Raw genomic sequence first — 12488 nt, 5'->3', positions numbered from 1 at the left:
ACTCTGTCTTTTAAGGGGCACAATTGTTAACAACTAGATTACTAAACAGATTTATAATATATACATTATGTATATATATTGATAATTGTTAATAGATCATCTAGGGCACAGCAGTGTATTGCCAGAAAAAAAAACAAAGGCAAACTTCATCCAACTGATCACAGGCTAAAGTCAATTCACTCTTACTTCTGTAAAAGCAGATCTAGCTTATGTCAGGTACTGTATATCTATGCCAGTCAGCTAGAACTGAGCAACTCCTAACAAATACATTAAAAACTACAGGGTTTGAGCAATTGCAATAAGAAGCACTTGGGAGGATTGAAACATCATGCAAAGGGGGCAGTAAAAATAAGTAAGAAAATGACATATATTTAATTCCTAAAGGCTTAGTTAATGTATTTTAAACTAACAATACACTAACTGAGATCAACAAGGCTCTAGAACACTGAGCTGGGTTCAGAGGAATAAGAGGCGGATCTATATGGACACAATGCAGATGAATCTAAACCGAACATTAAGGAAACTAGATGGAAAATGTGTAGGACTGCTTCTCTCATAAATGTGTTTAAAAAGAAACAGCAGTAGCCTGCAGCCATATTAATTAACTATTTATGAGCATATAAGTGTATACATATATAACTACCAGTTTGTTAAGTTAGGTATATTTAGAACATATTTATAAATAGTCACTGACTAAAATGTTCCTGTGGCGGAGTGTCCCGCCCCTATTTATTATTATTTGTATTTTTGTTTGCGGCGCGGGTAAAAGCGCCGCGTCTTTTGTTATTATATTTAAAAACCCCGTGAGGATGCATGGCTGATCAGCTACTGATTATTTAACTAGCTGACAGTCATGCATCCTTACCAAACGCGTGCAGACTCTGGCCGGGGGATAATAAGATAATTACCAACTAGTTAAATCCCTCGGCCAGAGTATATAAACCAGCAGCACTCTGCACTCGGGGTTGAGAGTGTAGAGGAGAGTACGGGAGAGCGGAGAGAGAAAAAGCAACATTAACAAAACAATTGCTAAGACGTGCTGGATTTCCCAGCACATCACTTACTTGTTTGTTTGTTCATTCGTTTGGCCCTTGTGCCCTTTTGTTTTGTGTTGTGTTAATTTGTTTAATATTTTGTTTATTAAATACGCTGAGTGCACTAACACTCAGCTTCAACCGCCCATCCACTGTTTGGTTTGAGTTACTTCCTGGTCCGTGACGTCATCCACATCACCACTGCGAGCCAGACTGTCACAGTTCCCCTTAAAGAAAAACAAACTAAACATATGCTACCTGTTTATAAATGAAAGCGTTTTTAAATACATTATTTCAAACATTAATGACAAATTTTGGTCATAAAATATGTTGAAAATTCTGACCAAGTACTGTTTTTTAACCTCACTAGACTGTCGCTATACTGGTAATACCTCAATCACTATCTCTTTCACAAGCCACTCTTCCACAGTTGGACAATTAGGCAACCGAAAAATGCTAAAACATGGTAAAGCCATTACAGGCTTTTATGTGCCCTGTTAAGCATGACAACCTGTAGAAAAGTTTATTGCAAAACAATCCAGTAAAAGCATTATTTAGTAAAGCATAGTGAAGAGTGATAAAAGCATGGTGAAGCTCATTGTGCACAATAACCTCTGTACAATGTGGAAATGCAACGTGTGCAGATTTAATATGGGTCCTCCCTCCTTCCTCCAAGACAAGCTCTGGGCTGTCTTCTTTAATAATTGTCCCTTGTGATGACAGCACTGTCATTTCAGTACCCCCCACCCCCATCTGCTTTACTGTGAATTTGAACTCAAACCTAAACAAGAATGAAACCAAAGGGAATGTAAAGGGAGCACACAAACCCTCCTACAAGAAGAAGTGTTGCTGAATCAGCAGCAACGAGTATGTGGGTTTCAATAACTCCCAACCCCAAATAAAAGATGACTTCAGAACAAGCAACAGAGCCGTATGTGTAGGGAGAGTTTTAAAAAAAAATGTATTACTACACCAGACTATTATGGTCGTCAATCTGATTGGTCACATCTGTATATTGTCATGCAGCAAATCTCTAAGTCATGGTAACACATCTTTGCTCCAAGCAACAGAACAATGAGGTGCCAGTAAAAGCTCTCAAAAACAATCCCTTAACAAATTGAGAATTGCAGCAAATAGGCTAAGGGGGTTGAGCTATAGGCTGCCACAAGTTGTGCAGTTTTCAATTAAAAAGTACATTAGCTAGGTGTAACATGGTTAAGCCTTTGCACTTTATTTTGTATTTATAATTTATCATGTGTCATTTTTCTATTTCACTTTAATTATTTTTTATTAATGTGTTTTTTAAAGCATGTGTGAATGTGTGTAAGAAAATCACATTGTAATCAATGAATTAGTCCAATTGTTTGTAGATGAATACTTTATGAAGCTTCATTAAGAACGAGGGGAGAGCTGGGAGACGTTCAGGATAACGAGCAGTTTGTGTGAGCATGGATGCCGGGCTGGGCTGGGAAGTGGGAGCAGCGGTAGGGTTTTTTGAGAAACTGCTACTTTGTGTGTGAAGTTGGTGTATATCTACATATAGCAATTGTAGCTCATGTGTTGCCACTGCTGCTACATTCTTAGCTCAGCAGCAGTCTCTGCCTGTAGTGAGAGGGGTAGGGGGGATCTAGAATGGCTCCTATGTGATTATTTAGCCTGTAAAATGAAAATCAATTTCCTTTCTTGGATAGCTGTGAGAATGGGATTATTTAGTTAATGGAATACATGCCCGATGCTCGGTATCTGAACTCCAGTGGGAGTGAGATTGAGGACTCGCTAGGTTTTGTTTTGTTTAGTTGGAACACCGAGTTATTTTGATTTGAATTGATTTGATTTGATTTGTTGACTGAGTCCTCAGCCACATCTCCAATTCACCAATGCAATTAATTCTGGGTTGTTTTATTCTGCTTAGGTGCCCTGCAGTGCTTTATAACCTGTGATGCTGACATGTTTACTACTGTGTCTAATTTGTGTAGCTGATAACTAAAGCCACTTTCACACTGGCATGATCTAGCCGGGTTAGAACCTACAGGGGCAGGACCAGGTGTCATGCAGGGTTGACCTGGGTGACAGACGCAAGTAAACAATGCACGTATCAATGCCCCGGAAGCAGCTTGTTACAGACGCTTCCACCCAAGCTTCTCTGGATCTGCCCAAATGTTGATTAGAGAAAATGTTTCTTCATCTCTGCTGCAATCTGGCTCATGGTGTGTCTCAAGCAACACAAATATGGCTAAACAGAATAAACAGAAACGTTCCTTGCAGTAGATACCTTCACGCAGGCGTGGCTGTTTGTTATTGTGTTGGCTCACGAACTGCAAGTATTTCGTCTCACTCAACCCGGGTCAAAGTGTGTCAACCCACATCCTGAGGTGGGTCACTGGGACCCGGGTTAACCTAGGTCCAACCCAGGTATGTGGTGTCACACTATGTGGGATTGTGACCTGGGTAGCCAGGACCCTGGACTGGACCCAGGTAGGAGTGCCAGTTTGAAACGGGCTTAATATGCCTCTGTTTTTACGAAACCCTAGAAAACAGGATCCATTTGATATATTTTATTTTTGTGAATGCAAAAAACATATTTTATCTTATATATAAAAAATGAACTCCATATTGCTTGTCCTCTACTTTCCTTGTGGTTCATGCATTGCTCTTTTCCAATAAAAGAACCTGTGCTGTTAAACTAGGGCAAAATTGGGAAACATTAAATTTGAGTTGCTCATTCTTTCTAGATCTGGTGTAGCACTGGTGTTTTACAATAGCCATTTAACATTGCATATAGTTACTGGTACACCTGATGGTCCCTGCTGGAGACACTGGTACTGGAGAGGAAAAGGTTGAAAACCACTGCTCTAAATCGTGTTCATAGTCACTGCAGTCAGTGATTTGCTGTGAGTCCAGTTCAATTGACTTGATAACTGATAAGCTTGGAAATGGAACTGAATGGTTACAAATCTGTCAGAAGTGCATTGAATTTGGCAGTCAGCAGTGCAATACCACATGGCTGGTCTCTGCTGTGTTATACATGATTAACTAAACCAACCAGGAGATTATTCAATATTAATAGGAGTAATCCTTCCATTGTGGAAGTTCCCTGAAGTGTTACACTCCTGCCATCTGGCAGTCTAATCCCGCAGTCCCATTCTAATTACTGCACGTTAGTGTGTTCTGTTTATTAGTTTATTTCAACACCAACACCATTAACATAAGCCAAGCCAGTACAGTAGCAGAAATAGCTGCATGTTGACAAATGTGTGCAAAAATAAGGATAAAACCACATAAAGCATGTATATGCTATGCATCTAAAAGCGGACTATTTGACCATAATGTTTTAACCTTGTAGAGTGTAGGATGAGTCATATGATCTTGAATGCTGGTCAAGCTGATCTTGGCTTGGATCTCACAGAACTGACCTTTGCACTCCTGTGACCGTCTAGGGACAGTGCACCTCACCCTACTGGTTAGGCACCCCACAAGTTCAGGCAAATATTTCCCAGGCTGGTCAATGACTCCAGGGTTCAGCAGCTGATGAGAAGAGATAATCAGCATGACAGCGGGAACAAAGCTTGATCCTAAGTCCTTCTGATCGGTAAGCAGTGAGGCGGCACATTATGTGATCAACTGTGTAGTTTGTAAAATATGACATCATCATGCATTTGCATCTTCCATATGTCCCCATATAAAGATATAATGTTTTTTTGTATCTGTTCCCATATGAGGTTGCCATGCACGAAAGGGTTAAACTTAGCCCAAGGAGAGAGTTCCAGTGTCAGCAAATGCTTTCTGAAAGACCACTCATCTACCATTTAAAGAACAGATACACATGGACCTTCTACAAGAGCACTTCAAGAGATTATTATTAGCAACCTTTATACTCTGTAACATCATTATAAACGTTTTTCTAGACCTTATACAATATTCAAATAGAACTCAATGTTCCTGTTTTCAATTACTAGAGATCAGTCCTGGCTGCGTTACATATAGTTTGTCATTTACTCTTCCAGTCGTTTGAAGAGGCAGAAACATAACTGTGGAACTGATAAACAAATTGCATGGCTTACTGGAAATCAGAAGAGCATTTATTGGCAATTGTTAAGGGCTGTAAGATCCCAATGACAGATTCCTTTTGAGCTACCCTGCTGTGGAGGATTATTTGATTAATGTATGTGTGTGCATATGTGTATAGAATGTATGCACTGTATATGAACACATCTTGTTGCTTAAGGGTGCTCCGTGAATCCGTTTTTACAGCCTTGAACAAGTACATCACCAATATACATTCCCATGATCAATACAGCACCAAGAATAACTAATTACAAACGTCTGCATTACTGGTAGAAATGACACAGTGTTGCAATTTACAGTCTCTTGCCCTGAGCATGACCTGACAGAAAATGAGACTATCAGTCTTTTTGAGTTATAAGTTTCTTCTCCAAAGAGCCAACTTCCCAACGTTTCGTTATGTTTACATGCCTTTGTCAAGGGAAAGTGGTTTGAAAACAAAGAGTGGTGGTACTTATAGGCTTTGGATGTCATGGCAACTGCACTCATTTATTTATATTTAAATCTATTAATGTGATTGTGATGTCATTATCCACATACTGTAGTTGATGATGTAATGATCTACTATTCCTTTCTATTTAAACCTTCAGGCATTCTGGTACTTAGTTTATTTATCCATTTATTTTCTTTTAGTCTTCTATATTGTACATTGTCTAATTTAATTTTTTTTCTAAAACTACGGATTTTAGGTCATTCATGTTATGCTTGTTCTTGAACCACTGGTTGCTGAACCACTGGTTCATTAACTTTTGTATTTCTTATGTTTGATAGGTGATTCTGTATGCGTTTGTATAATGTTGTACCCGTCTCTCCTACATAAGTAATTATTAATGGTACTCTTTTAACCTTCTTTTTTTCTTTTATTATACTCAATTAGTTCGTTTCTGTTGAGTTTGTCAACTTTTCTCAATTCTTTCTCAATAATCTGTTCTTTATATCCTCTTTTTTAAGATGGATTTTTAATTCCTTTCTCTGTTGTTGATAGTCATTTTCATCAGAACAGATTTTTTTTATCCTTATACCCAGTCCTTTAGGAATTGCTCTTTTTGTATGGATAGGATGTGAAGATAACATATGTAGGTACTGATGCATATCAGTAGGTTTTGATTAAAGATCTGTTTTAATAAATCCTTGATCAAGTTTAACCAAGGGATCTATGAATTCAATTTCTGATTTTGTCCACCTTAGATCTACCGAAATATTAGGATGGATATTATTTGCTAATTCATGAAACTCGAAAAGAGATTCCTCTCCATGTGCCCATATTCCGAAAATGTCATCCATGTATCTTATGTATTTAAGGTTTCTTGTATACTTTACCCAACAACATATCCTCCCATTTACCCATATATGTGCCTAACTTTGAGCCTATTGCTGTGCCATCATTCTGCTTGAAACATTTATTTCCAAATGTAAAATAACTATTTCCTAAAACTATCTTGATCATATTTAATGTCTCTTCTGTAGGTATTATGTTATTATCTTTTACATGCCTCTAAAGTTTCATTACTAGGAACACTGGGGTACAGGGATTTTACATCCATGCAAAATAAAATAGTTTATTTTTAAATCTGTTAATCCTATTCAGAAAATGTGTTGTATCTTTAACATAGCTAGGTAAACTTTCAACATGTGGCTGCAGCTGCCACATGCCTCAGCTATTTCTGCAATAACGTATGTTGGGTTATCAATTCTGCTAACAATATATATATATATATATATATATATATATATATATATATATATATATATATATATATATATATATATATATATATATATATATTCCAGCATCCAAAGCTATATTTAAAATATCTGTGTGTGTGTGTGTGTGTGTGTGTGTGTGTGTGTGTGGTAGGGGAGGGGTATATTATTATTATTATATTGTTGTTGTTGTTGTTGTTGTTGTTGTTGTTGTTGTTGTTGTTGTTGTTACTTTAAATCCACGGGCTTGATGTCTTGTAAATATAACAGATACCTTTCCCCATTAGGTTAAAATGCAAATAGTAAAATCAATTTACATCTGCTTTATAAAGAAGACATCTCTCCTGGCAGCAACAGCCTGGATCAATATTAGCCTACTGAAATATACATATATGTTTTTGTATATTACTGTCAAGTAGGCCTCTAGCCAAATTCAGTTTTATAGTAGTGCAGTACATTAGACTCACATCTCCACTAATAAGTTTGTTCTTGCAAAACATATTCGCACAAGCATATTTAATCGCGACAGTGACAGCTAACTCAAAATTGCAATCGATGCAGAACCTCTCGCATGTCCAACGCGTTTCTTTATACAGTTCAAACAATACTAAGATAACATTCAAAAGCTGCTATTAAAAAATACAGTAGGATTAAATGCAGCAAATGACAACGCATCAAGAATTCACTTGAAAGTAAAATCGCGCAGCGGAGGTGTACCTTCTCAATATCAGTTATGTCGCATCTCTGGAAATCTCTAGGCGAAATTATACAGACGCGTCCCCTCGTGAAGAAGGAGGAGGGTGTGTGTGTTTGTCCATGTGTGCGGGTGTGTGGCGTCAGGGTGGATCACTTTTGCATCATCGCCGGTATGGGGGAAGTACTTTAAAAGCTGGTCAAACAACAGAATCTGAAGAGTACAGCAAAAAAAGCGAAGTGCAGAAGTAGTAGTGTATGGAAAACTGCATAGGTCAGGTGCAATTTCTACAGTGTTGACTATATCTCTGAGCTAAAGGCATTACATGTGAACAATGCAGCTAAACAGCGTGGAAGTGGAACTGCTCGAGATGTTCAGCTTGCAAAACAATTGACCACGTTTTCTTGTTTTAAGTGTCTATATATGTTTTTCGTTTACTGCGATCCAAATGCCCGGGTTTCTAATGCTGTATCCACTTACTCAAGATCCTTTTTTATAAATTGTTTTCAAAGTCGCTTTTTAAATATGAGAATGCTTCCAATCATGAATTCCACAGATCTCGACTCACTTTTTCAGGTTCCTTCTACCAACACTTCATCTCTGTCAATGCGTTTGGAGTCTAAAACCGTGGCCACTTCTGCGACCATGTTTGCAGTGGGGGTCCTGGGGAACGTCATCGCCATCGTGGTCCTCTGCACATCAAAGAAGGAACAGAAAGAAACCACTTTCTACAGTTTAGTCTGCGGAATGGCCATCACGGACCTCCTGGGGACCTGCTTCACCAGTCCTGTAGTCATCGCTACATATGTGATTAATCAGTGGCCCGGAGGAGACTTGTTGTGCCAGTTCTTTTCGTTTTCCATGCTGTTCTTCGGCTCTGCTGGCATGTCTATTCTCTGCGCAATGGCTGTCGAGAGGTACCTAGCCATAAACCATGCCTACTTTTACTCCCACTACGTGGACAGAGCTATGGCTAAAGTGGTGCTGATGGCCGTCTATTTATCCAACGCGGTTCTGTGCGCCATGCCAAGCTTCGGTTTCGGGAAACATGTAAGGCACTTTCCAGGCACCTGGTGCTTTTTGGACTGGAGGGCGTCGGATACCCTTTCTGCCTCCTATTCTTATTTGTACGCGGGATTCATGGTGTTCCTGATAGCTGTGACTGTGCTGTGTAACCTGGCTGTCTGCGGCTCGCTGGTGCGTATGAGCCAGAGAGCACGGCTGGTGAGAGCAGAGGTATCTGCACAAGGCAGTTCAAGACGCGGGCGCAGGTTTCCCCGGCTCCCCTCAGTTGCTTCAGCCACAGAAGTCCAAATGTTTTGGCTGCTTATTTTTATGACTATCGTTTTCCTGATCTGTTCTATCCCTTTGGTGGTAAGTAGATACAGTAGCATGTAGCCCACATATAGCAAAAAAGCGCAATTGTTACCAAAATAAATATTTGCTAAGTAACAAAAAAACAAAACAAAACAAACAAAAAAAACCCCACTAATATGTATTTAAAATCTATAAAGACATATGTTACATTCTTACACATTTGGTTATAGGGTGTGACGTTTTTAGACGCCTTGCCATGTATGGTTTGTGTCTTAAAGAAATGTAATTTCCTGAGAAAATGAAGTAATTCTTCCCATGATTCCACCTCTACACGAATCTCTTTCTTTTCTGGTTTTCCACTAATAATGATTATGGTTTGTGCTCTTGTGTTACTCGGCTTCTTTGTAATTCTTGCAATGATTATTAAATTGGGCTATGCTTAGGGACCGTGTTTGGGTAATACAGTTAAATATTAGAAGGCTGTGTAAATAGTGAGGGATCAGACCATTGTCTTACTATTACACAGCAGGGGTGTCAACAATGCATTCCTCTCTGTTCATACAGTAAAAATAGACACTGTTTTAAACATACAGTTGTAACATGGAATTAATGTATCTTCTTTTACAATAGTTTGCTTCCACTGGACTGATTAATAAATGATGCTCTTCTTATTTAAGAGATTATTAACACAAGCAGGAAGAATAACTGACAGCTTTTCAATGTGACACAAATGTTTGTATGATATACAAATTTAAATGTGTGTAGTAGGTGTTTAAATAAGTAAATAACTGGGCACATAACACTTAGAAAAAAAACTTCCATAGTGTCCTTTACAGATTCCCCCTTTTAACCTCAATCGAACCTTCCAGGTATGAAGCATGGAATTCAGAACCCCTTGTTGAGATTCTGCTTGATTAAATCAGCCCATTTAGAACCCTGTTTAGTATTGTATCTGCTGTTTGGTATATTAAGAATGTTTTTACTTTGTATAAAACAATATGATTGTATCAACAGCCTAGGCACCCTTTTTTCTCAGACTGTACCTCTATTGAATCTGACCAGCTACAACCCTTTAACACACAAGAGACAGTCAGACTGTGTTGTTTATGTCATATTTTTCCATCTGCCCTCCCCCTCCTGGCTGCTTCAATATAAATTCAAAATAATACATATTTTCGAGTAAAAGCATCTAAATTGATATGAATAATAGAACTTGTAGAGATTTTCACACAATACATATTGGCTGTTGTGTTACACAGTGCCACCAGGTGGCTAAATACTGTCATTGTTTAACACATCTGTAAACCCAGTTGCTAATTGTTTTAAGAGTAAGTTGAAAATAAATACACATTTTACATAAACTGTTCATATTGCTGCTTGGTTCTCATTGACTGTGTTTTTATCGACTGTTGTTACTTTTTTAGGTGCAGATATTTATGAACCAGCTCTACGGACCTGCAAACATCTTAGCTGGGGGAAAGCCTGATTACCGCAGCGATCTCATGGCAATCCGGTTCGCCTCCTTCAACCCCATCCTGGACCCCTGGGTTTACATCCTGTGCCGGAAGAACCTGCTGATTAAGGGGTGTGAGCGGGTGAAGCGTACATTGAGCATCACCAGGGAAGGCCATGCTCACAAGGTGGGCTGGACAAGCGGGCCGCAAACACCCCCTTCATACATCAACAGCATCAGCACCAGCTACGCCTCCCTGCGGTGCCACGCTGACAGAGACGGCGCCCCGAAACTGACCGAAACTAGGACAAAATCTTTCACCGACTTCACCACTCAGCAGACCTGGGATATAGACATGTCCAAGGCGAACTTTCATCCCTTTAGCATCCACCAGGATGAGGATGTGGATTTTGAGAAAGATACACCTGTCTCAACCAGTCCATCACAGGCTAAACCCCTCCTGCGCACCATCCTCCAGAAGACCCCCACCCCCGAGAGCTACCTAGGCAGGGGCCACTCGCAGTGTGGCGCAGCGGCACAGCAGAACCACGACAGACAGTTTGACATTGTCACCTGCACTTTCAGCACGCCCACCTCATGCATGTCTGAAAAATCTATTTGACGGATTTGCACTATTAAGAACAAGAAAGTTTACAGGCACACACAAGTGCAAGTTTTGATAGTTTCTGGAATGTTATATTTGGGAGACCAGACATGTTTCCTGATTCAGTACTGTCCCCTCTGATACCAGCTGCTATTGAAGTTGATTCGTGCAAGTAGTTATTTTTATTTATGTGGTGTGGCATAGCTGGTGAGTACAGAATTGAAGCACAATGCAGTCAAAGAACATTCTCAGCTATCTCAGCATGTATTTGTGCAACACAGTGACACCGTTTCAATCAATTCAGTGTTCATTTCACATAAACTCATTGGATCCTTTTATTCAAAGGGATCAGGAAACAATTTAGTGCTTTTGTAACCAAAGCACTACAAAATGAATATTTAGTGTTGCGAATGAAAGTCACATGACAAAGGGATGTATGAGCTACAGTTACTATTTTTCTGAGAGAGATCTGTGATCATTTAATCTGCAACCTTTTAAATTTGTGTTTCTGAATTTCACATTTGAATGGAAAGGTTATGTCCAGGCATACAGCTGTAGATTTTGTGAGTACTGCTTCGGGCTGCTTCAGATTCATTTGAACAAGGGTCAACAGAGCAAGAGCTGGGCATTCCAGAGGTAGAAACGTGGGCTCTTATTGACTTTATTCATAGTTTAAGTATAAACCTTAAAAAGTAATGACTACGTGAAACAATAGCACATGAGAAGACTGGTTTGAATTTAAGAGATTACATGAAGTATTGAGCATCTTCTGTTTTTGTGGCTTGACATGGAATGAAAATAAGCTAATTGTTAAATGATGAGTTAATTGTTAGAGCTTTTGAAGATGTATTGAGATTTGTTGTCATTTCTTAACTGGTATTGTATAGCTGCAGGTGGGGTCAACAAAGCTGAAAGGTCACAATAGCATGTGATTTCAAAGAACCAGAAAGCAAAACACATGGCATGCTACTGGAGAAAAAGGATCAAACATCTTAATATTCGAGCAATCATAAACACGTAAGGGACAGAAAGAAATGTGTCTCTAAATCCATTAATGATGTGCATTTATTGCATAAGGGGCAATCATAAAATGTGATTAGCTATCTCTTCACATGCTTGCTGTCCTTTTTACCTGCACTGCATGTTGGGAAATACTTGAGTGTAAATATTAAAGCTAATAAACTGTGCAGTATTATCATTTATTGTATAATGATTTTGATAAGGTGGTATTTTCAGTTTAAAAACAAACTAGATTGTACTGGATGTATTTTTATGTGAAATACTGCTGTGCTTTTAATGTTGTAATGCTGTTAATATAAATACAAGATTGTGAGCCTAACTCGCTATACCACACCCAGTAGCTTCCCAAAACAGTAACTGGTGCAGCCAGGCACGAAATTATATTAATGCTAATTTAACATAGACAAACTGTTTCTTAAAATCGAATCTCTCTTTATTCCTTTCAGTAAGTGAATTGGTATATTCTGGCCCAAACTTGTTTGTATCAGATGATTGCCCACTAGATTTAAAACACATGGAAATATTTCATAGTTATACAGAGATGTGTGGTTAAAGCTTGTGACAGGAGCAGAGGGACTGGAGAGCAAGAGGACACAGAAG

General features: G+C 38.9%; 1 protein-coding gene across 1 annotated transcript; it reads left to right on the top strand.

The window, feature by feature from the left end:
• Nucleotides 1-7780: 7780 nt before the first annotated feature.
• Nucleotides 7781-12260, top strand: LOC117411238 (prostaglandin E2 receptor EP4 subtype). The gene is made up of 2 exons (XM_059031596.1): nucleotides 7781-8868; nucleotides 10236-12260. The coding sequence occupies exons 1-2, from the start codon at nucleotides 7918-7920 to the stop codon at nucleotides 10884-10886; spliced, it is 1602 nt and encodes a 533-aa protein (XP_058887579.1). The 5' UTR covers nucleotides 7781-7917; the 3' UTR covers nucleotides 10887-12260.
• Nucleotides 12261-12488: the final 228 nt, after the last annotated feature.

This window comes from Acipenser ruthenus, chromosome 10, assembly GCF_902713425.1.
Source record: "Acipenser ruthenus chromosome 10, fAciRut3.2 maternal haplotype, whole genome shotgun sequence".
Classification (NCBI taxonomy): domain Eukaryota; kingdom Metazoa; phylum Chordata; class Actinopteri; order Acipenseriformes; family Acipenseridae; genus Acipenser; species Acipenser ruthenus.
This window is presented reverse-complemented; position numbering and strand designations above follow the sequence as displayed.